General features: G+C 52.4%; 2 protein-coding genes across 2 annotated transcripts; both read left to right on the top strand.

Annotated features, from left to right (window-relative positions):
- The first annotated feature begins 10429 nt into the window (after positions 1-10429).
- Positions 10430-11380, top strand: LOC102449904 (olfactory receptor 52B2-like). The gene has a single exon (XM_006115116.3). The coding sequence runs from the start codon at positions 10430-10432 to the stop codon at positions 11378-11380; it is 951 nt and encodes a 316-aa protein (XP_006115178.3).
- Positions 11381-19987: 8607 nt separating this feature from the next.
- LOC102453999 (olfactory receptor 52B2-like) lies at positions 19988-21170 on the top strand. Its single transcript, XM_075932548.1, has 2 exons — positions 19988-20621; positions 20851-21170. Exons 1-2 carry the CDS (start codon positions 19988-19990, stop codon positions 21168-21170), a joined length of 954 nt encoding a protein of 317 aa, XP_075788663.1.
- Positions 21171-23927: the final 2757 nt, after the last annotated feature.

Here is a 23927-nt window from a genome sequence, read left to right on the forward strand (position 1 = left end):
CCCCAGGCTACAGGCTGGAGTTGGAGGGTTGGAGGACGAGTCCATTTCACAGAGAGCTGGCTGGGTTGAGGACCGTGGTGGCTCATTCACCACTGGGCTGCACACGGAGGAGGAGCCGGCACTAATCAGAGACAAAACTGAGCAGGGCAGGGACAGGCACACAAATCCCCTGATCCCAGCCTGCCCCTGCCTGCGGCTGAGCTGGAAACTGCTCTGTGCCCAGGGCTCCCTGCTGGCTCCGACCCCGCTGGGACTCCCAGGCAGGCAGGATAAATGTCCCTGCCTCCGAGCCCCAGCCAGTGCGATTCCTGCCCCTGCAGCTCCCCACCTGGATCCCAGGCAGAGACTCCTCATCCCCGGCTGGGGCAGGAGCCCGGTGAGTGTTTGGGGGGGGATCCCGCACGGCTGCCCCCCTGCTGAGAAAGGTGCCCTCGCGTGTCATCAGTGGGACCTGAGCTCGCCAAGGACCCAGTCCAGGGGAAACTGCCACGGCCCCTGGTGTCCCTGGGAGCGAGGGCAGGTCGGGGGGAGCAGGATGGCGCCCGCAGGGGAAGGAAAGGCAGGGGAAACACAGAGCGGGCTGCCCTGGGCACAAGTCTTGGTTTCCCTGCGTGAGAGCCCAGAGCAGAGCCAGGCAGAGGCACCAGCATTTCCTACCCTGAGCCCCCAGTGACTCCACTATGAAATGTGAATGAACGTCCGGGACACAGACACGGGGGCAGGGCTGGAGGTGGCAGAGAGGGCGGGTGCATGGACAGACGGGCAGGGACAGACAGAAGCTCTGTAGTTACTCTGTGCTGGGAGGGAAGGTGCAATTCTCATGCAGCAGCCGCCGTCTCCGCTCCCAAACCCTGCGCCAGGGTTGGTGGGAGCTGGTCCTGCCCGGGGGGGCGGGGAAAGGCTTCCCAGGGACACAGCTGAAGCAGTGAGAAGGGCTGGGGTGAGCAGCAGGGCATCTGCAGCCAGGAGAAAGGCCCCAGGGTCACAGCATCCAGGCTCCCAGGCTCCCAGGCAGGGTTTGCAATGGAACGTCCTTGCCTGGGCACTCGGACATTTCCAGACCTGGTCGAGGTTCCAGGGCCTAGGAGCCCAAGTGGGGTTGTTCGTGCTGGAGGCTCCGTTTACCCAGGAATGTTTCCCAGGTGTCTCTGAGCTGGGCCTGCCTGTGGCCCTAGGGAGCCCTCACTGACCAGCTGCTGGTCTGGGGCAGCGAGTTAAAACAGCAAAGAGCAACGTGGGGCTCCCGCTAACGGGCCTTCCCAGCCTGGTTCAGAGCAGGGTCCGGTTTGACCAGCCTGCCCCCGCCCCAGGAGCCGCACCTGGGTTGCAGGGAAGAGGAGAAAACTCCAACAGGGGCAGTTGTGGGGAAACATGACACTGGAATTGCCTGGAGCTCCAGTTGTCAGCCACCGGGTGCAGTGGGGAGCGGGAGGTTTCATATCCGCTGGCGCTGGGAGGGGACCCGGCCTTGCTCAGGCTGCAACTCTGGTAGTGTTTGAATTTGGGAATAACATGAACGTGCCCAGGCTGCACTGTGTCCATGGCCCTGGCCTGGGCTGGGGAGGAGGAGTTCAGTGGGCAGGCTGCCCCGGGAAAGAGGGCTACCCCAGCCTTCTCTCAGCACAGCAGTTTGGGGCTGATAAGAAGCGCCCCTCTATGGCTGCCTCAATCCAGTGGGCAGAGTTAGGGAGGGATTCCTGTGCCCCGGTTGGGGCAGGTCCTGGTCCATCCATCCCCTGCACTCCCCAGCCACAGTGAGTGATAGAATCACAGAATCATAGAATCATAGGACTGGAAGGGACCTCGAGAGGTCATCGAGTCCAGCCCCCCGCCCTCAAGGCAGGACCAAGCTCCGTCTACACCATCCCTGACAGATGTCTATCTAACCTGTTCTTAAATATCTCCAGAGAGGGAGATTCCACCACCTCCCTTGGCAATTTATTCCAATATTTGACCACCCTGACAGTTAGGAATTTTTTCCTAATGTCCAATCTAAACCTCCCTTGCTGCACTTTAAGCCCATTACAGCCAACTTCACATCATTATAGAATCACAGAACACTAGAACTAGAAGGGACCTTGAGAGATCAACATGTCCAGACCCTGCGCTCACGGCAGAACCATGCACCCTCTAGGTCATCCCTGACAGATGTCTAACTTGCTCTTAAATATCTCCAGGGATGGAGATTCCACAACCTCACCAGGCAACTTATTCCAGTGTCTAATCACCCTGACAGGTAGGAAGATTTTTCTTCCTAATGTCCAACCTAAACCTCCCTTGCTGAAGTTTAAGCCCATGGCTTCTTGTCCTATCCCCAAAGGCCAAAGAGAACAGTTCCCCCACCCCCTTCCTGTGACACCCGTTTAGATAGCTGAAAACTGCTGTCATGTCCCCTTTCAGTCTTCTCCTTTCCAAAATAAAGAAGCCCAATTCCTTCAGCATTGCCTCATAGCTCATGTTTTCTAGAACGTTAAAGCTAGGTCTAGATTGCATCCCTTTTTTGTAAACAGAATGCAAATTAGAAGTATCACAATTGCTAATGAAGCAGGGATTTAAATCTCTCCCGCTTAATTAGCATAAAAATGGCTGCCGCTTTTTTTAGCATGGAGCTTTGCCGGAAAAAAGCACCCGTCTAGACACGGAACTTTCGGAAAATTAAGCCTTTTCTGAAAGATCCTTTATCCCTTACTTTATCCCTTAATTTATCCCTTATTCCAAAGCAATTATAACCCATCAGCTTGGGATCATCTGCAAACTTATATAAGTGTACTTTTTATGTCAATATCTAAATCGTTAATGAAAATATTGATGAGAACCGGTCCCAAAACAGACTTCTGAAGAACCCTGCTTGTTATGCCCTTCCAGCATGACTGTCAATGGTTAATAACTATTCTCTGAGATCGCGTCTGAAAGGTGCTACTAGACTATTTGTTGTTTATAAAGTTTTTCTCTGAGAATTGTTATCCAGCCAGTTATGGACCCATCTTATAGTAGCCCCACCTAATTTGTATTTTCCTAGTTTACTGATAAGAAGGGCATGCAAGACCGTATCAAATACCTTACTAAAGTCCAGTTATACCATGGCCACCGCTTCTCCCTTTCCACAAGACTCATTATCCTATCACAGAAAGCTATCAGATTGGTTTGGCTTGATTTGTTCTTTACAAATCCATGCTGGCTATTTCCGTTTTGTTTATTGTTGTGTCTTATGTGCTGATCCTCAGGGCTGTCTTCAAGTTGCCCACCAAAGATGCCCGACAGAGAACTCTCAGCACTTGCGGCTCTCATGTCTGCATCATCCTCTTATTTTACATCCCAGCCTCTTTCACTTTCCTAACCCACCGCTTTGGCCACAATATCCCTAAACACATTCACATCCTGCTGGCCGATCTCTACGTGCTTGTCCCCCCCACGCTAAACCCCATTGTTTACGGGATGAAAACCAAGCAGCTGCAGGAGCAAATAGTCTGTATATTGTCTCAGAAGCTGAAATGGTTCTGAGTCCAGTGCAATGTGACTTTCTAGCTGGCTTCTTCCACACTGCAAGGAGAGGGCCCTTTGGCTCCAAAACAGGGACGTTAACCCATTATCTTCACCCCCAGGGAAGTTTCACTGCAAATCCAGGGCCAAGGCTCAATGAAATCCACTTTAGTGACACCCCCAAATAGGGAGGCTTCACTAGTCTGAGATGAAGACCACAGGGGAAATTTGTTCTTATGCTGCCCACATTATGACAGATGGACAGGCACAAAGAAGCTTACAAGTGATGGGATAGCTAACTCACCTTGCTGGCCATCAACTATCTCTGCATTCCGTGGAGTGCTGCTTCCACATCTCATACCCCAGAGACACCCCTCCGGTTAGAGAATGGTTTTGGCAATTAGATATCCAGGGACATAGGAGTAGCGAGGCTGGATCAGAGCTCTGGTCCTTCTGATCCATATCCTGTCTCTAGTAGCCAGTTCTGGCTGCTTCAGAGGAAACCCCATGGAGGTTTACACAGCTATCTTGTACAAGGTTAAGATTCTTCCTAAACCCCCACAGTTAGAGCTGGCTTGTCCATGGAAGCAGGAAGTTTTCATTCCCTGCTAAAAAAACACTTCACTCTCATTGCTATAAAAGTGTATACTCTCCTCTCCGTTCCTCTCCAGTCTCTTTTGTACGCTGCTCACATTGTGCACGGGAGTGTCAACATCTCATTGTGCTGTGCAAGAATAGTTGATGCTTTGTGCTGTGCTGCTAATCCTGCCCTCTTCCCATTGCTGATATTGTACATATGAAATCTCCTCCTGCCTAGCATGGATAGATCTCCTGGCATAAAGAACCCCACTTAGGGTGTGTCTAGACTACATGCCTCCTTCGACGGAGGCATGTAGATTAGCCAGATCGGCAGAGGGAAATGAAGCCGCGATTAAAATAATCGCGGCTTCATTTAAATTTAAGTGGCTGCCCCGCTCTGCCAATCAGCTGTTTGTCGGCAGATCGGGGCAGTCTGGACGCGCCGCGCCGACAAAGAAGCCTTTCTTCATCGGCACAGGTAAGCCTCGTGAAACCAGGTTTAATCGCGGCTTCATTTCCCTCTGCCGATCTGGCTAATCTACATGCCTCCGTCAAAGGAGGCATGTAGTCTAGACACACCCTTAGATAGAGAACTTTGGAAACCGAAGGCTTCTATTTCCTGTTGTACCAGGTGCTTTGCATATCCACGGAGCCTTTACTGAGTTTGCAGACCACAATGTTTCATATATGTACTTCTGTTGACTAAATTAACCACAATGCACTTTTATCAAGAGCACCGTGTCCTGCCATTGTGCACCAGGGTGGGAAACACGCTTCCTTTAGGTGGCATTTGCAACTACTGGGGACTGAACTCATGGTTTTGCATTTTTATGGAACTCATACATGTTGCCAGCATTTTTAGAGAACCAGCATGTGACATTCTTCTGCACATTCGTCCCACGGCCTTATGCATGTTGAATTCCTTTCACCAGATGGTTTCTGTCCAGCAGTGAATCGCCGCACAACTGGGAAAGTCTGGAACAGTCCAGTGATTTCGCTGTGATGTGACACTTCAAATTCTTTGAGAAAATGGGCATGTGATCTGCCAGATAACTCCTGTGAGGTGTCACGGGAACAGTTGTGATTTACTGAACGTGACTGTCCTATTTGCATGCCAGTCTCATTTCTGCACCTGAAGTGAGGCATTTTGACCACTAGTGAATGCTAGTGGGAAGGGGGTAGGTTTAAAAGATAAAATGAAAAAAGAATAAGTTAAAAAACACCTAGAAAAGAGAGAAACCTGCAAGTCACCAGGGCCTGATGAAATGCATCCTAGAATACTCAAGGAGATGATAGAGGAGGTATCTGAGCCTCTAGCTATCACCTTTGGAATATCATGGGAGACAGGAGATATTCCAGAAGACTGGAAAAGGGCAAATTTAGTGTCCATTTATAAAAAAGGAAATAAGAAAAAAACCAGGAAACTACAGGCCAATTAGTTTAACTTCTGTGCCAGGGAAGATAATTGATCAAGTATTGAAGGAAATCATGTTTAAACACTTGGAAGGTGGCAAGGTGATAGGGAACAGCCAGCATGAATTTGTAAAGAACAAATCATGTCAAACCAATCTGATATCTTTTTTGATAGGATAACGAGTCTTGTGGATAAGGGAGGAGCAGTAGATGTGGTATCCCTAGACTTTAGTAAGGCATTTGATATGGTCTCGCATGATATTCTTATTAATAAACTAGGCATATACAACTTAAATGGGGCTACTTTACTCTGCGCTGGTTAGGCCTCAGCTGGAGTATTGTGTCCAGTCTGGTCACGTCATTTCAAGAAAGATGTGGAGAAATTGGAGAGGGTCCAGAGAAGAGCAACAAGAAGGATTAAAGGTTTAGAGAATATGACCTATGAAGGAAAGCTGAAAGAATTGGCTTTGTTTAGTTTAGAAAAGAGAAGATTGAGGTGGGACATGATACGGTTTTCAGGTATCTAAAAGGGTGTCATAAGAAGGAGAGAGAAAACTTGTTCATCTTGGCCTCTGAGGATAGAACAAGAGGCAATGGGCTTAAATTTCAGCAAGGGAGGTTTAGGTTGGACATTAAGAAAACGTTCCTAACTGTGAGTGTGGTCAAACTCTGGAATAAATTGCTCAGGGAGGTTGTGGAATCTCCATCTCTGGAGATAATTAAGAGCAGGTTAGATAAATGTATATCAGGGATGGTCTAGACGGTACTAGGCGGGACCTGGAACGAGACAGGCTGGCCTGTGGGCCTGGCCCAGGCACTTTTTGAGCAGGAAGTATCCCCACGCCCCAGGCTACAGGCTGGAGTTGGAGGGTTGGAGGACGAGTCCATTTCACAGAGAGCTGGCTGGGTTGAGGACCGTGGTGGCTCATTCACCACTGGGCTGCACACGGAGGAGGAGCCGGCACTAATCAGAGACAAAACTGAGCAGGGCAGGGACAGGCACACAAATCCCCTGATCCCAGCCTGCCCCTGCCTGCGGCTGAGCTGGAAACTGCTCTGTGCCCAGGGCTCCCTGCTGGCTCCGACCCCGCTGGGACTCCCAGGCAGGCAGGATAAATGTCCCTGCCTCCGAGCCCCGGCCAGTGCGATTCCTGCCCCTGCAGCTCCCCACCTGGATCCCAGGCAGAGACTCCTCATCCCCGGCTGGGGCAGGAGCCCGGTGAGTGTTTGGGGGGGGATCCCGCACGGCTGCCCCCCTGCTGAGAAAGGTGCCCTCGCGTGTCATCAGTGGGACCTGAGCTCGCCAAGGACCCAGTCCAGGGGAAACTGCCACGGCCCCTGGTGTCCCTGGGAGCGAGGGCAGGTCGGGGGGAGCAGGATGGCGCCCGCAGGGGAAGGAAAGGCAGGGGAAACACAGAGCGGGCTGCCCTGGGCACAAGTCTTGGTTTCCCTGCGTGAGAGCCCAGAGCAGGGCCAGGCAGAGGCACCAGCATTTCCTACCCTGAGCCCCCAGTGACTCCACTATGAAATGTGAATGAACGTCCGGGACACAGACACGGGGGCAGGGCTGGAGGTGGCAGAGAGGGCGGGTGCATGGACAGACGGGCAGGGACAGACGGAAGCTCTGTAGTTACTCTGTGCTGGGAGGGAAGGTGCAATTCTCATGGAGCAGCCGACGTCTCCGCTCCCAAAGCCTGCGTCAGGGTTGGTGGGAGCTGGTCCTGCCCGGGGGGGCCTGGGGAAAGGCTGGCCAGGGACACAACTGAAGCAGTGAGAAGGGCTGGGGTGAGTAGCAGGGCTTCTGCAGCCAGGAGAAAGGCCCCAGGGTCACAGCATCCAGGCTCCCAGGCAGGGTTTGCAATGGAACGTCCTTGCCTGGGCACTCGGACATTTCCGGACCCGGCCGAGGTTCCAGGGCCTAGGAGCCCAAGTGGGGTTGTTCGTGCTGGAGGCTCCTTTTACCCAGGAATGTTTCCCAGGTGTCTCTGAGCTGGGCCCGGCTGTGCCCCCAGGGAGCCCTCACTGACCAGCTGCTGGTCTGGGGCAGCGAGTTAAAACAGCAAAGAGCAACGTGGGGCTCCCGCCAACGGGCCTTTCCAGCCTGGTTCAGAGCAGGGTCCAGTTTGACCAGCCTGCCCCCGCCCCAGGAGCCGCACCTGGGTTGCAGGGAAGAGGAGAAAACTCCAACAGGGGCAGTTGTGGGGGAACATGACGCTTCTCCGGAATTGCCCGGAGCTCCAGTTGTCAGCCACCGGGTGCAGTGGGGAGCGGGAGGTTTCATATCCGCTGGCGCTGGGAGGGGACCCGGCCTTGCTCAGGCTGCAACTCTGGTAGTGTTTGAATTTGGGAATAACATGAACGTGCCCAGGCTGCACTGTGTCCATGGCCCTGGCCTGGGCTGGGGAGGAGGAGTTCAGTGGGCAGGCTGCCCCGGGAAAGAGGGCTACCCCAGCCTTCTCTCAGCACAGCAGTTTGGGGCTGATAAGAAGCGCCCCTCTATGGCTGCCTCAATCCAGTGGGCAGAGTTAGGGAGGGATTCCTGTGCCCCGGTTGGGGCAGGTCCTGGTCCATCCATCCCCTGCACTCCCCAGCCACAGTGAGTGATAGAATCACAGAATCATAGAATCATAGGACTGGAAGGGACCTTGAGAGGTCATCGAGTCCAGCCCCCCGCCCTCAAGGCAGGACCAAGCTCCGTCTACACCATCCCTGACAGATGTCTATCTAACCTGTTCTTAAATATCTCCAGAGAGGGAGATTCCACCACCTCCCTTGGCAATTTATTCCAATATTTGACCACCCTGACAGTTAGGAATTTTTTCCTAATGTCCAATCTAAACCTCCCTTGCTGCACTTTAAGCCCATTACAGCCAACTTCACATCATTATAGAATCACAGAACACTAGAACTAGAAGGGACCTTGAGAGATCAACATGTCCAGACCCTGCGCTCACGGCAGAACCATGCACCCTCTAGGTCATCCCTGACAGATGTCTAACTTGCTCTTAAATATCTCCAGGGATGGAGATTCCACAACCTCACCAGGCAACTTATTCCAGTGTCTAATCACCCTGACAGGTAGGAAGATTTTTCTTCCTAATGTCCAACCTAAACCTCCCTTGCTGAAGTTTAAGCCCATTGCTTCTTGTCCTATCCCCAAAGGCCAAAGAGAACGGTTCCCCGACCCCCTCCCTGTGACACCCTTTTAGATAGCTGAAAACTGCTGTCATGTCCCCTTTCAGTCTTCTCCTTTCCAAAATAAAGAAGCCCAATTCCTTCAGCATTGCTAGAGGTGCTACTAGACTATTTGTTGTTTATAAAGTTTTTCTCTGAGAATTGTTATCCAGCCAGTTATGGACCCATCTTATAGTAGCCCCACCTAATTTGTATTTTCCTAGTTTACTGATAAGAAGGTCATGCAAGACCGTATCAAATACCTTACTAAAGTCCAGTTATACCATGGCCACCGCTTCTCCCTTTCCACAAGACTCATTATCCTATCACAGAAAGCTATCAGATTGGTTTGGCTTGATTTGTTCTTTACAAATCCATGCTGGCTATTTCCTCTCACTTCATTTTCTTCCAGATGTTTGCAGATGAATTTCTTGATTACTTACTCCATTATCTTCCATGGCACAGACATTAGACTGACTGGTCTGTAGCTTCCTAGGTTGTTATTATTTCCATTTTTATAGATTTACCCTCTTCCAGTCTTCTGGAAAGTCTCCCAATTTCCAAGACTTTTCAGAGATGATAGTTAAACACTCAGCTACCCCCTCTACCAGCTCCTTGAGTGTTCTAGTGATAGAAATGTAGCCGTGTTAGTCTGGGGTAGTTGAAGCAAATGCATTTCATTAGGCCCTGGTGACTTGAAGACATCGAATCTTTCTAAGTGATTTTTAACTTGTTCTTTTTTTAAAATGTTATCTTCTAATCCTACCCCCTTCCCACTAGTATTCTCTACGTCAGGCATCCTTCATCATCAGACTTCTCAGTGAAGACCAAACCAAAGAAGTCATTAAGCACCTCTGCCGTTTCCAAGTGTCCTGTTACATTTTCTACCTCCTCTGTCATGGCAGCTCCACCATTTTCCCCTCACTCCCTGCATGAGGGATCAGCCAGCAGTGTTCCCATGGGAACTGGGAGGGGAGCTTCAGGCCCCCCCACCTGCACCCTGACAGGGGACTCTGGATAATCCCAGACAGGGGGAGAGGGGACAGGTGTGTCTGTCTCTTTCCTGTGTGGTGTGCTGAGACCCAGTCTTACTCCAGGCACAGCTCATGATCTAGGCACAACCAAGCCCTCAGCTTGCTTTGAAGTGAGGATAAGACGCAGCTGCCTGGCACATTGGGTGGTCCTAGCTCCTACGGCTTCAGAGGAGTACTCGAACGGACAGAGAGAGGGACAGAAACAGACAGACAGGCCGACTCTTTCTAATATAGAGTGGCATCGTGTGATAATTTACCAAGTAAAGCCGATGATTAGAATTTGCCCATAGGCTCCTCTGCCCGGTGATGACCAGTTCCCACCGGGGAGAGGCTGAATTTCATTTTCATTGATGGCCCATGGGCTGGGTGCAGAGTTAAAAGGATGGATCCCCCTACCAGCCAAGCGGCACTGCAGGAAGATCCAGGGGCGCTGGATATGACAAGTACTCAGGCGCTGGGTGAACTGGAGCCCCCAGCGCGGAGCTGGGGCCAAACGGGCTCAGGTGGCTCTATGGACGAGGTCTGTCCGTAGGTGCAGAGAGATTCTACCCACGCCATGTCTGGGGCCACCGCTGGGATCCTGGGGCCAGTCCTGTGTTCCCAGACTCCGGCTCTGCCCTGCACAGCTCTGAGTGCAGCTCTCACACCAGGGGCGCAGAGCGTGAGCAGGAAGTGTGAAGTGAGTGTGAGGGGGCGGGAGCCCAGCAGACACTGACCTTGTCTCTGCTTCCAACCAGGCCCAGCACCCCATGGCTGCGCCCAACAGCACAACGTTCAGTCACCTCAGCTTCGTCCTGGTCGGCATCCCGGGCCTGGAGCCCTGGCACCCCTGGATCTCCATCCCTTTCTCGCTGATGTACACGGCAGCTGTTCTGGGGAACTGTGGTCTCCTCCTGCTCATCGCCACCCAGCGCAGGCTGCACGAGCCCATGTTCATTTTCCTCTCCATGCTGGCGGTGGCCGACTTACTCTTATCCACCTGCACAGTTCCCAACATGCTGGCCATCTTCTGGTTTGGACCCAAGGCCATTTCCTTCAGTTCCTGCCTCACCCAGATGTTCTTTTTTCGCTTTGGGTTTGCCACTGAGTCCAGTCTTCTGCTGGCCATGGGGTTTGATCGGTACATCGCCATCTGTGATCCCCTGAGGTACACGACTGTCCTCACCAATAAGAAGATCGGGAAGATAGCCATTGCCATTGTCATCAGAAGTTTTTGTATGGTTGTCCCCACTGTTTTTCTTATCAAATGGCTTCCCTTCTGCGCAAGCAACGTCATCCCACACTCCTACTGTGAGCAAATCGGGGTGGCCAGGCTGGCCTGTGCAGACATAACCATCAATATCTGGTATGGCTTTTCAATGCTTCTCTTAACCATCGTAGTTGACGTTGCATTCATCGTTGTGTCATACGTGCTGATCCTCAGGGCTGTCTTCAAGCTGCCCACCAAGGATGCCCGGTTCAAGGCTCTCAGCACCTGTGGCTCTCATGTCTGTATCATCCTTTTATTTTATGTTCCAGCCTTTTTCGTTGTCCTAACACACGGCTTTGGCCATAACGTCCCTCAACACATTCACATCCTACTGGCCGATCTCTACGTGCTCGTGTCCCCCGTGCTAAACCCCATTGTTTACGGGATGAAAACCAAGCAGCTGCGGGAACAAATGGTGTGTGTGTTGTCTCAGAAGGGAAGATGGTTCTGAGTCCAGAGCCTTGCGATTTACTAGTTGGCTTCTTCCACACTGCAAAGAGAGGGCAAGAAATGGACGTTAACACATTAGCTCCCTGTATCCGAACAGACATTTTCAACTCCTGAGATGTTTCATTGAAAATCCAGGGATGTGGCTTTTTGTGGCTTCAAGAACCATTAATTGGTGCCTTGTTGTCTATTTTAATGACACTCCCCAAAATAGGGAGGCTTCACTTGGGATATGAGATTTGCTCAGAGCCTTGCTCCACAGGAGCTGTATCCGGTTTTTAGTAGCCAGTTCTGGATGCTTAAAAGGACATCCCAGAGGTGTATACAGCTATCCCGGGCAAGGGAAAGTCTCCTAATCCTCAACAGTTAGGGTTGCCTTATCCATGGAAACAGGAAGGTTTTAGGCCCTGAGAAATGAACATTTAGCCTTCTTTACTGTACGTTTGTGTACTCTCATCTGTATTAATTTCCAGTCTCAGATGTATCCTGCTCAGCTTATGGCCCTGAGTTCCAACAGCTAACTGTGTTCTGCAAGACGAAAGAGGAAAAGAAACCCCTCTCTTGCCACCATTTAAAGTTTCCTGCCTTTTGTTTCAGTGCATTTCTTTCCACAGTCCATTTGGATTGCGATTCGCTTTGTCGACAAAGAGCGTCCAGGCTTCCGGATGCTCTGTCGACAACCCGGAAGTGCTTCTGTCAGGTCACAGAAACAGCCTTAAAGTCCAGACACTGCTGCATGCTCTTTGCAGAGACACATGCTTAAAGGGATCCTTCTGGACAGCCATTGCCTTGCTCCTGCTTCTGGCTTGCCTACGTCCTTGAGGGAAAGCAAAGCTGCTGCAGGTTTTGTTCTGTTGGCCCTGCTTCCTCGGATATCACAGCAGTTTATTTTCAGGTTTGGCTTTTTCCTTTGCACGGTGTTTTTGGCCATGGACCCTGAGCTGCCCCTTGCCAGGCGATGGCCTCACACTGTGATGATGGAAGTTCTGCTGCATGGGCATGAGAGCATCATGACATTTGTGCCAGAGCGGGATTCAGAGTCCAGCTTTGAGCCCCTCATTCCAGCTGCACCCTACTGCCCTTGCCCCGAACTTATTCCGAGAGAGGCGAGTTTGGAGGCTGGACACCAGTTCTGAGTGGTGGGACCGGCTTGTTATACAGCAGTGGGACAACGACCAGTGACTCCGAAACTTCCGGATGCAGAAGTCCTCCTTCCAAGAGTTCTGTGCCTGGATTGCCCCTGCCCTGCAATGCCAGGATACCCGCTTGCAGACCGCCATTCCCTGGGAGAACCGCGTTGCTATTGCTCTGTGGAGCTGGCCACCCCCGACAGCTACCGCTCTGTGGGACAGCAGTTTGGCATGGGGAGGTCTACTGTCAGGGCTGTCTTGATGGAGGTAAGTCACTCTTGGGGGACAGTCCATGGGGGCAGGAGCAGGGGCGAGTGGATAAGGGGGATAGTCAGGACCGGGCACATGGAATGGGGGATAGGGTGGGAGTGGTAGAAGCCTGCTTGGACTCACCCTGTGGTGGTGTGGGGATCACTGGGAGGTTGCCTAAGGGGGGGGCTCTTGGGGTCTGGGAGGTGAGGGGTAGGGGAGTACCCCTCATCAGCTCATACAACTCCTCTAATGTCCTGTTATGTGTGTTTGTATTTGTCCCTTTCTGCAGGTAGTGACGGCCATCTATTCAGAGCTGCTTCACAGGACTGTCCGCCTCGGAGACCTGCGTATTATCTTGGCCGGATTTGCAGGGCTGGGTTTTCCAAACTCAGTGGAGCACTCGACGGGACTCACATCCCGATCTTCGTACCACCCCATCGAGCAGCACAGTATAGTAATAGAAGGGGCTAGTTTCCATGGTACAGCAGGCCACGGTTGACCACCTGGGACAATTCACAGACGTTTGTGTCGGGTGGTCAGGCCGAGCACACGATGGTCGCATATTCTGGAACTCTTATCTGCAGGCTGCAGGCTGGGACAATTTTCCCGGAGAGGAACTATGCAGTTGGGGATGTGTACATGCCTACATGCATTGTGGCCGACATGGCATACCTGCTTATACCCTGGCTCATGAAGCCATTCATGGGACATCTGGATGCGAGCAGGGAACTCTTTAACTCCCCCTGAATTGGGCTTGCTTCCAGGTGGAGTGCGCCTTTAGCAGTCTAAAGGGCAGATTTAGATGCCTGCTCACTTGACTGGACATGGAGCAACATAACATCCCTGATGTGGTTGCATCATGCTGTGTGCTGCACAACCTGGTGGAGAGGAAAGGGGAGGGGGGCTTCCTCCCGGCATGGAGGGGAGGCACTTTGAGCAGCCCCAGACAGCTGCCACCCGGCAAGCCCACCAGCTGGGCTTGCAGATTTGAGAAGCGCTGAGTGAGCAATTCTCCCAAGGAGCCCGATGATTTTCCCCAGGGCCTTCCAAATGTGGGATTGCCCCATGCTCCTGGTGCCTTCCTCCCCAAAACCCCTCCCGGCCCCACAGTCACACATTGTACGCATTCATCACACACTGAGAACTGAGGGTATGTCTACACTACCACCCTAGTTCGAACTAGGGTGGTTAATGTAGTCATACGAACTTGCAAATGAAGCGCGGGATTTGAATTTCCCGGGCTTCATTTGCATGTTGCCGGACACCGCCATTTTTAAATGTCCGCTAGTGCGGACTCCGTGCCCGCGGCTACACGCGGCACAAACTAGATAGTTCGGATTAGGCTTCCTATTCCGAACTATCTGTACGCCTCATTCCACGAGGAATGGCGGCGCCCGGCAACATGCAAATGAAGCCCGGGAAATTCAAATCCCGTGCTTCATTTGCAAGTTCGTATGACTACATTAACCACCCTAGTTCGAACTAGGGTGGTAGTGTAGACATACCCAGAGACAAGTGCTGGTGAAAAAATGTGAACACTTGAATTCACCGTTGTTTTTTTGAAAAACTAAACTACTCGTTTGGTCAGAAAAACTAAAATACTTTTTTGTGCAGAAAAATAAAATGTTTGTAAACAAAGTAAAGTGCTTCCCTCAGTGACTGTCACAGGTGGGAAGGGGAAAGCCAGCCGCTTCCAGGGCTCCAGGGCAGGGAGCCTGTCTTACCCCGCTGCATTGCTATCTGGATTCTTGGTAGCACAGATAGTGGTGCTGACTGGAGCTGCCCAGGTCCCTTTCCCACCGTACATCCAGTCAAAAACCAGTCACCTGATAACCGTGGGGCGGGGGGGGGGGGGGGGAGCGGTGACTTGGGACACTGCAGACAGCCGGATGGACAGGGAAGTGCTGGCCATGGGCCAGGCAGGTAGAAAATCCCCTCGCCCAGTGAGTGGGAAGCAGCCAGACGATGGGGATAGGTAAGAGCCGGAGCGACCTAGTGGTGGACAGAGGAGTAAAGCAGCTACGATGGGAGCTCAGACCCACAATGGATGGCCACTGGGAGGTGGCCCCAGGACCAAGGGAGCTGGGCACCCCCCCTTGTCTGTGCCCAAACTACCCATGTTTCCCTGGGGGGACCCGACCTACATCCCTTTGTCCTTATCCTGAGGTCCCAGACACTAGCTGGGGCAGCCTGGAGCCCAGCCGGGGGGAGCCCTGACACTCGTGGGGGCCACATGGACTATCCACCTGCCTGTGAGGCAGGGGCTGAAATTAGCCCCCAGCCCATGTCGGCCTCTCCTGGGCTCCCAGCCCAGACTCCAGGGTGTAAGTGGGAATGGGGAGGATCTGCAACTCTGCACCAGCTCACCCCAAACCCTGCACAGCTCTCCCAGAACTTGGCCAGGGTTTGAGTCTTCGGCCTGCAATGTGGCCATGCTGAGAGCCGCGGGGGCAGCTTTGGGGATTGGCGGGTGAAATATTGGCGGGGACTTGGCAGGGAGCTGTTCTTGGCTCCGCCACACACTGCACTTTGAGGAATTAAGACCCTTTGCGCTGGGGGATTCTGTGGAACATGAGTGCGGGGCAGCTGCCCAACCGGCCTACCAAGAAGCTGCAGGGGCATTAGAATGGCAGAGCAGGGCGTCCCGGGACACCCCGCAGGAGACAAACAGGCTGCTCCTAATGACGTGGGCTTTGGAATGAGACAGGTTGACCTGTGGGCCCAGCTCAGTCACTGGTCGAGCAGGAAGTATCCCCACGCCCAAGGCTACAGGCTGGGTTAGAGGGCGAGTCCAACCAACACGGGGCTGGCTGGGTTTAGGCAGCTGGCGGCCCCTTCACCACTGAGCTGCACACGGAGGAGCCAGCACCAATGGAGACAAGGCTGAGCAGAGCAGGGACAAGCAGGACCTGGGACTGGATTTTGGGATGGGCACCTCAGGGAGGCCTGGGGCGTGAGGTTTAGGAGATAGCAGGGACGGGGCTACCATTGTGGCACCGGTTGTGTTTGTTGATCCATTTCTTTGTGATCCCATCTGGGCGTTTGGGCTTGCGAGGGCGAAGCTGTCAGGACTATCACTCCTGTAAACACTCAAATCCCCTGATCCCAGCCTGACCCTGCCTGCGGCTGAGCTGGAAACTGCTCTGTGCCCAGGGCTCCCTGCTGGCTCCGACCCCGCTGGGACTCCCAGGCAGGCAGGATAAATGTCCCTGCCTCCGAGCCCCGGCCAGTGCGGTTCCTGCCCCTGCAGCTCCCCACCTGGATCCCAGGCAGAGACTTCTCATCCCCGGCTGGGGCAGGAGCCCGGTGAGTGTTTGGGGGGGAGACTCCCGCACGGCTGCCCCCCGCTGGGAAAGGTGCCCTCGTGTGTCATCAGTGTGACCTGAGCTTGTCAAAGACCCAGTCCAGGGGAACCAGTCACATGCTCTGGTGTCCCTGGGAGCGGGGGGCAGGTCGGGGGGAGCAGGATGGCACCTGCAGGGGAAGGAAAGGCAGGGGAAGCACAGAGCAGGCTGCCAGGGGCACAAGTCTTAGTTTCCCTGCTCGAGAGCCCAGAACAAATCTGGGCAGAGGCACCAGCATTTCCTGACCCTGAGCCCCCAATGACTCCGCTACGAAATGCGAATGAACGTCCGGGACACAGACACTGGGGCAGGGCTGGGAGGTAGCACAGAAGGTGGGTGCGTGGACAGACAGATCATAGAATCATAGAATAATAGGACTGGAAGGGACCTCGAGAGGTCATCGAGTCCAGCCTCCTGCTCCACCTACACCATCCCTGACAGATGTCTATCTAACCTGTTCTTAAATATCTCCAGAGAGGGAGATTCCACCACCTCCCTTGGCAATTTATTCCAATATTTGACCACCCTGACAGTTAGGAATTTTTTCCTAATGTCCAATCTTAACCTCCCCGGCTGCACTTTAAGCCCATTACTCCTTGTCCTGTCCTCAGAAACCAAGAGGAACAAATTTTCTCCTTCCTCCTTGTGACACCCTTTTAGATATTTGAAAACCGCTATCATGTCCCCCCTTAATCTTCTTTTTTCCAAACTAAACAAGCCCAGTTCGTGAAGCCTGGCTTCATAGGTCATGTTCTCTAGACCTTTAATCATTCTTGTCGCTCTTCTCTGTACCCTTTCCAATTTCTCCACATCTTTCTTGAAATGTGGCGCCCAGAACTGGACACAGTACTCCAGCTGAGGCCTAACTAGTGCAGAGTAGAGTGGCAGAATGACTTCACGAGTTTTGCTTACAACACACCTGTTGATACAACCTAGAATCATATTTGCTTTTTTTGCAACAGCATCACACTGTTGACTCATATTCAACTTGTGATCCACTATGACCCCTAGATCCCTTTCCGCCATGCTCCTTCCTAGACAGTCGCTTCCCATCTTGTATGTATGGAACTGATTGTTCCTTCCTAAGTGGAGCACTTTGCATTTCTCTTTATTAAACCTCATCCTGTTTACCTCTGACCATTTCTCTAACTTGCTAAGGTCATTTTGAATTATGTCCCTATCCTCCAAAGAAGTCGCAACCCCACCCAGTTTGATATCATCTGCAAACTTAATAAGCGTACTCTCTATCCCAATATCTACGTCATTGATGAAGATATTGAACAGCACGGGTCCCAAAACAGACCCTTGAGGAACTCCACTTGTTATCCCTTTCCAGCAGGATTTAGAACCATTAACAACAACTCTCTGACTACGGTTATCCAGCCAATTATGCACCCACCTTATCGGGGCCCTATCTAAGTTATATTTGCCTAGTTTATCAATAAGAATATCATGCGAGACTGTATCAAATGCCTTACTAAAGTCTAGGTATATGACATCCACCGCTTCTCCCTTATCCACAAGGCTCGTTATCTTATCAAAGAAAGCTATCAGATTAGTTTGTCATGACTTGTTCTTCACAAACCCATGCTGGCTATTCCCTATCACTTTTTTACCTTCCAAAGGATGGAAGTTCTGCAGTTACCCTGTGCTGTGAGGGAAGGTGCAATTCTCATGGAGCAGCCAACGTCTCCACTCCTAAACCCTGCGTCAGAACTGCCAAGGGCTGGGACACCACTGAAGCAGTGAGAAGGGCTGGGGTGAGCGGCAGGGCATCTGCAGCCAGGGGAAAGGCCCCAGGGACTCGGCTTCCAGGTGTACAGGCAGGGAGGTGCCCGGCGCCCAGACAGGCTTTGCAATGGAATGCCCCTGCCTGGAGCACTCGGATATTTCTGTACCCAGCAGACGTTCCAGGGCCCAGAAGAGACCATGGGGGGTCATTGGTGCCAGAGGCTCCTGCTTAGCTGCTACCCTGCAGAGTCTCCCGGGCATCTCCGAGCTGGGCCTGACTGTGGCCCCAGGGAGCCCTCACTGACAAGCTGCTGGCCTGGGGCAGCGAGTTAAAACAGCAAAAAGCAACGTGCGTCTCCTTCTAATGGGCCTTTCCAGTCTGGGCTGGAGCAGGGTCTGGTTTGACCAGCCTTCCCCTTGCCCCCAGGAGCAGCACTAGGGCTGCAGGGAAGGGCAGGAAACTCCAGCAGGGGCACATGTGGGGAACGTGACACTTCTCCGGGATCACCTGGGGCTGCTCTCACATGTTGCCTTGGGAAGCGGGAGGTTACATCACTCCTCAGGAGCCTCCCTCTGGTGCTGGGAGGGGACCTGGAATTGCTCGGGGCTGACACTTGCACAGTGTTGGAGTTTGGAAAATAAAATGAACATGCCCAGGCTTCATTTGAGCCATGGCCCTGGGCTGGGCTGGGCTGGGCTGGGCTGGGGAGGAGGGGTTCAGGATTCTCAGGAGAGAGGGCTCCCCCAGGCTTTTCTCCCTGACGCAGCTTGGGGAATATTAGAAGCGCCCCTCCATGGCTGCCTCAATCCACCAGGCACTGCCGGGGAGGGATTCATGTGCCCCGGCTGGGGTAGGTCCCAGCCCATCCATCCTCTGCGCTTCCCAACCACAATGCGTAAGGCAGCCAACTGCACATCCACCACCTCTGCCACTTTCCCCTCACTGCCTGCAAGGGAGACCAGCCAACAGGGGGAACTGGGACGGAAGCATCAGACCCTTCAATGTGACTGGGGGGAGGGGACTCTGGGCAGCCCCGGAGAGGGGGGAGAGGAGACGGGGGGGGGGGGGGGTCTCTTTCCTGTGCGGCGTGCTGAGACCCAGTCCTATTGCAGGCTCAGCCCATGATCTAGGCACAGCCAAGCCCTGACCTTGCTTTGAATTTAGGATAAGACGCAGCTGCCTAGCATATTGGGTGTCCCTGGTTCTTAGCGTTTCAGAGGAGTTCTTGAATGGACACAGAGGCAGACAGGCCAACACTCTCAAATATCGGGTGTAATCGCATAATAATTTACTAATTAAAGCCGATGATTAGAACGTGCCCGCAGGCTCCTCTGCCTAGGTATGCCCAGTCCCCCACCCCTACCCCCCCACCCGGGGAGATGCTGACTTTCATTTGCCACAGGACCCATGGGCTGCGAGCATGGTTACCAGGATGGAAGCCCTTACCGGCAAAGCAGCTCTGCAGGAAGATCCCGGGGTGCTGGATGTTAAAAGGGTTCAGGGGCCGGTGTGAACAGCAGCCCCCAGCACGGAGCTGGGGTCAAATGCAATCGGGAGGCTCTATGGCTTGGGACTGTCCATCCCCATTCTATCTCTGCCGTGTTTGGTGCCGGTCCGGCCATCACTGGGATCCTCGGCCCAGTCCTGTGTCCCCAGGCTCCGAATCCATTAGTGCCCCTTTTCTACACTGAGGCACCTCCGAGTGGTCGCTGTGTTCGTGGGCTCTGCAGCCTCCTGCGGGGTCCAGTGTCTCTCAGGGGCAAAGCAGGGAGCAGGGCCAGAGCTGGGGCAATAAATCACCATCGGGGTCGAGTAGCTGAATGGTCCCTTGTTTCCGGATGTGTCCCAGAGCTGAGGGAGGCCGGCTTCACTGGCTTGGCTCTCTGAGACTCTCCACCCGGCCCTGCCTGCCCTGTGGCTGGTTTATCGAGTGGTCACCTCTGAGCTCTGAGGTCCTGACAGGTCCCTGTCACCGGCTCTAGCTCCGACTCCGGCTCTGCCCTGTGCAGCTCTGAGTGCTGCTCTCAGGCCCAGGGGTGCAGGGCGTGAGCAGGAAGTGAGAAGTGAGTGTGAGGGGGTAGGAACCCAGCAGGCACTGACCTTGTCTTTGCTTCCAGCCGGGCCCGGCGCCCAAGCAGAGCCCTCAGTGCCCCATGGCCGCGCCCAACAGCACAACGTTCAGTCACCTCAGCTTCGTCCTGGTCGGCATCCCGGGCCTGGAGCCCTGGCACCCCTGGATCTCCATCCCCTTCGCGCTGATGTACACAGTGGCTGCTCTGGGGAACTGTGGTCTCCTCCTGCTCATCGCCACCCAGCGCAGGCTGCACGAGCCCATGTTCATTTTCCTCTCTATGCTGGCAGTGACCGATTTAATATTATCTACATCTACCGTGCCCAGCGCGCTGGCCATCTTCTGGTTTGGACCCAAGGACATTTCCTTCAGTGCCTGCCTCACCCAGGTGTTCTTTGTTCGCTTTGGACTTGCCACGGAATCGGGTGTCCTGTTGGCCATGGGGTTCGATCGATACATCGCCATCTGCGACCCCCTGAGGTACACGACTGTCCTCACCAATGCGAACATTGGGAAAATAGCCACGGCCATTGTCATCAACAGCTTTTGTATAGTTGTCTGTGTTGTCTTTCTCCTCAAACGGCTGCCCTTCTGTGCCAGCAACGTCATCCCACACTCCTACTGTGAGCCCATAGGGGTAGCCAGGCTGGCCTGTGCGGACATAGCCCTCAATATGTGGTTTGGCTTTTCAATGGTTCTCTTAACCATTGTATCAAGTATCAGAGGGGTAGCCGTGTTAGTCTGAATCTGCAAAAGCGACGAGGAGTCCTGTGGCACCTTATAGACTAACTGAAGTGTAGGAGCATAAGCTTTCGTGGGCAAAGACCCACTTCGTCAGATGCATGCATCTGACGAAGTGGGTCTTTGCCCACGAAAGCTTATGCTCCTACACTTCAGTTAGTCTATAAGGTGCCACAGGACTCCTCGTCGCTTTAACCATTGTAGTTGAGGTTGTGTTCATCGCTGTGTCTTACGTGCTGATCCTCTGGGCTGTTTTCAAGCTGCCCACCAAAGACGCCCGGCTAAAGGCTCTCGGCACCTGTGGCTCTCACGTCTGTATCATCCTCCTATTTTATGTCCCAGCCTTTTTCACTCTCCTAACCCACCAGTTTGGCCACAATGTCCCTAAACACATTCACATCCTCCTGGCCAATCTCTACGTGCTTGTTGCCCCCACGCTAAACCCCATTGTTTATGGGATGAAAACCAAGCAGCTGCGGGAACAAATGGTCTGTGTGTTGTTTCAGAGGGGGAAATGGTTCTGAGTCCAGAGCCTTGCGATTTACTACCTGACTTCTTCCATGCTGCAAGGAGAGGGCGAGAAATGGACGTTAACACGTTAGCTCCCTGTATCAGAACAGCTGTTTTCAGCTCCTGAGAGATTTCATTTCAAATCCAGGGATATGGCTCAATGTGGCTTGGAGAACCATTAATTGGGGGCTTTGGGATCCATTTTAATGACACCCCCAAAAGAGGGAGGCTTCAATATTCTGAGAGGAAATCCAGAGAGGAGGTTTGTTCTTATGTTGCCCACTTTATGCCAGACAGAGAAGCACTAAGATTCTTATAAGTGACTGACTCTCCCCAGGTTTGGCATCGAACATCTCTGCATACTATGGAGTGTTCCACCTCTTCAGATGTCCTGGCAATGAAAAATGCCTCCAGGTAAGCTATAGTTGGGTTGGTAGATTTCTAGGGATGTGGAACTCGCCAGGGTGTATGAGAGTTGTGGTCCACATGACCTGTATCCTGTCTCTAGTAGCCACTTCTGGCTGCTTAGAGGAAATCCCACAAAGCTGTACACAGTTATCTTTTGCAAGGGAAAGTTTCCTCCTCAACCTCAACAGGGTTGACTTATACCCAGAACCAGGAAGGTTTTAGCCTTTGTTACTTTTCATTTGTATATTCTAATCTGTATTTTCATTGCCAATTTCTTTTGTATCCTGCTCTACTTATGGCCGTGCGTTCCAATGGCTAATTGTGTTGTCCAGGGAAAAAAAAAAGAAAAAAAAATCCTCTCCAACCACCATTTTAAATTCTCTGCGTTTTGTTTCATTGGATTTCTTTCACAAACGTAAGCCCAACATTTTGTTTTTTCTCTCAACTTGGGGCCCCAAACTCCCCGCATGGAATCCTCTGCTGCTAATTGTTAGATCTCTTATGATTGTAGTATTTCTCATGAGTGTTGACTTGTTATGATCAAATTTGTGCACAACTCCAGAGTTCCAGGACATGAAATTGTTCCTCATGTTCATCCCACTGCTCTGTGTGCATGGAATTCTCTTCACCTGATCTTTTCTATACAGCAGTGAATCACCGCATGCCTGGGAAAGCCGGTAGCATCCCAGCTATCTCACTGTGAGGTGACCCTACATATTCTGTGTTTATGACATGAATATGACTTACGTGAGAGATGCTTTGTGCCAGATCACTTTTCCAATGATCTCTCCCATGAGTTATGATTTACTGAATGTGATTGTCCTATTTCCATGCATGTCTCACTTCTGTATCACAAGTACGGCCTGCACACAACATTTTGGCACCTAAGGCGGGGAGCTCAAATGAGGCCACTCACCCTCGGTTGGGCCAAAACTTCAAAAGGTCTCAATTCTGCCTTCTTCCTGTTCTACTCCTCTCATGGGACTGCTCTGCTACCTACATATGCACCAGCAGCAGACACGATTTCCTACACTCTGGATACTAGTGGCACCCTCTCCCACCCGCCGTCTGGCACCTGAGGTGGCCGCCTCAGTTCACCTCATGGTAAGGCCAGCTCAGATCACAAATCAAGAATTTTGACCATGTACCACTGGTTGTGCTGTGCTCGTTTGGGTGACACCCACATCTAGCAACTTCATATATCACAATGGAAAAGCCAGGCGATGAGATACTACAGAGTCAGGTGACCTGGTCACCTGACACTATCATCCATCTTGGATGGCTGAATATTTCTAAGGAGAGGTGGGGGCATCAGAAAAGGATTCCAGTCTTATTGAAAACCTGTATAACGTGCAGATAGAAAACAATCAAGGTCTTTGGTTTGTGTCTCCTCTTCCTCCTGATCCAAAGAGATAGTTGATATCATTTGGAAACAAAAGGACTGGTACTGAGAGCTGCAGGGAAGAACTGCTTGACCAGTCTTCTCTGGACTGAGCACATGTAACTACCCCCTTTCATTGTAAATCTCCAACTTGAATCCCTGGGAAACAATTGCCTGGGTTTTTAATCCCTTTTCCAGTTACTCCGTAACACCAAGCAATGTTCTCTCAAATGCGTTTCCTCTATTTTTCTTTTTCCTTCTTAATTCAAACGCACCCTTTTCAGAACATGATCTGTGTCCTAGAATGCAGGAGATTCTGTGTGCACCTGCCTAAGAATGCACAGCCAAACTGTGACATAGTGGGGGTAACTCGCTGGGGCTGTAGGCGACCTCTGTTGTCTGTTGCACGACCCAGAAAGACAGGGGATGAGTCATTATGCAAAGAGGGTCTCTCAACCTGTCTGACCAGTTACCCCCAGGGAGAGGAACAAAGGAAGGTGGAATGCTGCCCCTGGCTGGGGAGCAGGGCTGGAAAAGAGTTAGTTAGTTTCTGTCTGGGAGCACGGAGGAAGCAGCCTCAGCAACAGGCTGGGGGGTTTAGAAGCCGTGAGCCCCACATGTAAAGGGGGGGCTGAGGCATCCTAGGCCTGCCCTGCAACCAGATAACATCTGTGCTGTATCCTGGAGAAGCAATAAACGCCCTCTATTCTACTGGCTGGTGGAGTCTGTTCATGCCATTTCCGGGGTGCAGGAGATGGGGGAACCCCAACATGTCATCACACAAGCTTCTCGGAGAAATTAAAGTTCCATTTTCAGCTGATTGCAATGGCTGGGTGTAACAGAGTTCACCCACCACCACTGTGCCACCAGTCGTCAGTCCTGGGAATTAGCTCGGACAGCAAGTGGAAGGGTCCTTTTCGGGACACTGCCATCTGGCAGTGCCCACAACAGTCTGAGCTCTCCCCTTCTGGGGTGAGACAGA

This window comes from Pelodiscus sinensis, chromosome 1, assembly GCF_049634645.1.
Source record: "Pelodiscus sinensis isolate JC-2024 chromosome 1, ASM4963464v1, whole genome shotgun sequence".
NCBI lineage: Eukaryota > Metazoa > Chordata > Testudines > Trionychidae > Pelodiscus > Pelodiscus sinensis.

What these genes read in the sequence shown, in the direction of transcription:
- LOC102453999 (XM_075932548.1), top strand. Translation starts at nt 19,988, where the DNA reads ATGGCCGCGCCCAACAGCACAACGTTCAGTCACCTCAGCTTCGTCCTG. An exon ending in TCTCTTAACCATTGTATCAA is followed by an intron (nt 20,622 to 20,850) that starts GTATCAGAGGGG and finishes TAACCATTGTAG; the next exon opens with TTGAGGTTGTGTTCATCGCT.
- LOC102449904 (XM_006115116.3), top strand. Translation starts at nt 10,430, where the DNA reads ATGGCTGCGCCCAACAGCACAACGTTCAGTCACCTCAGCTTCGTCCTG.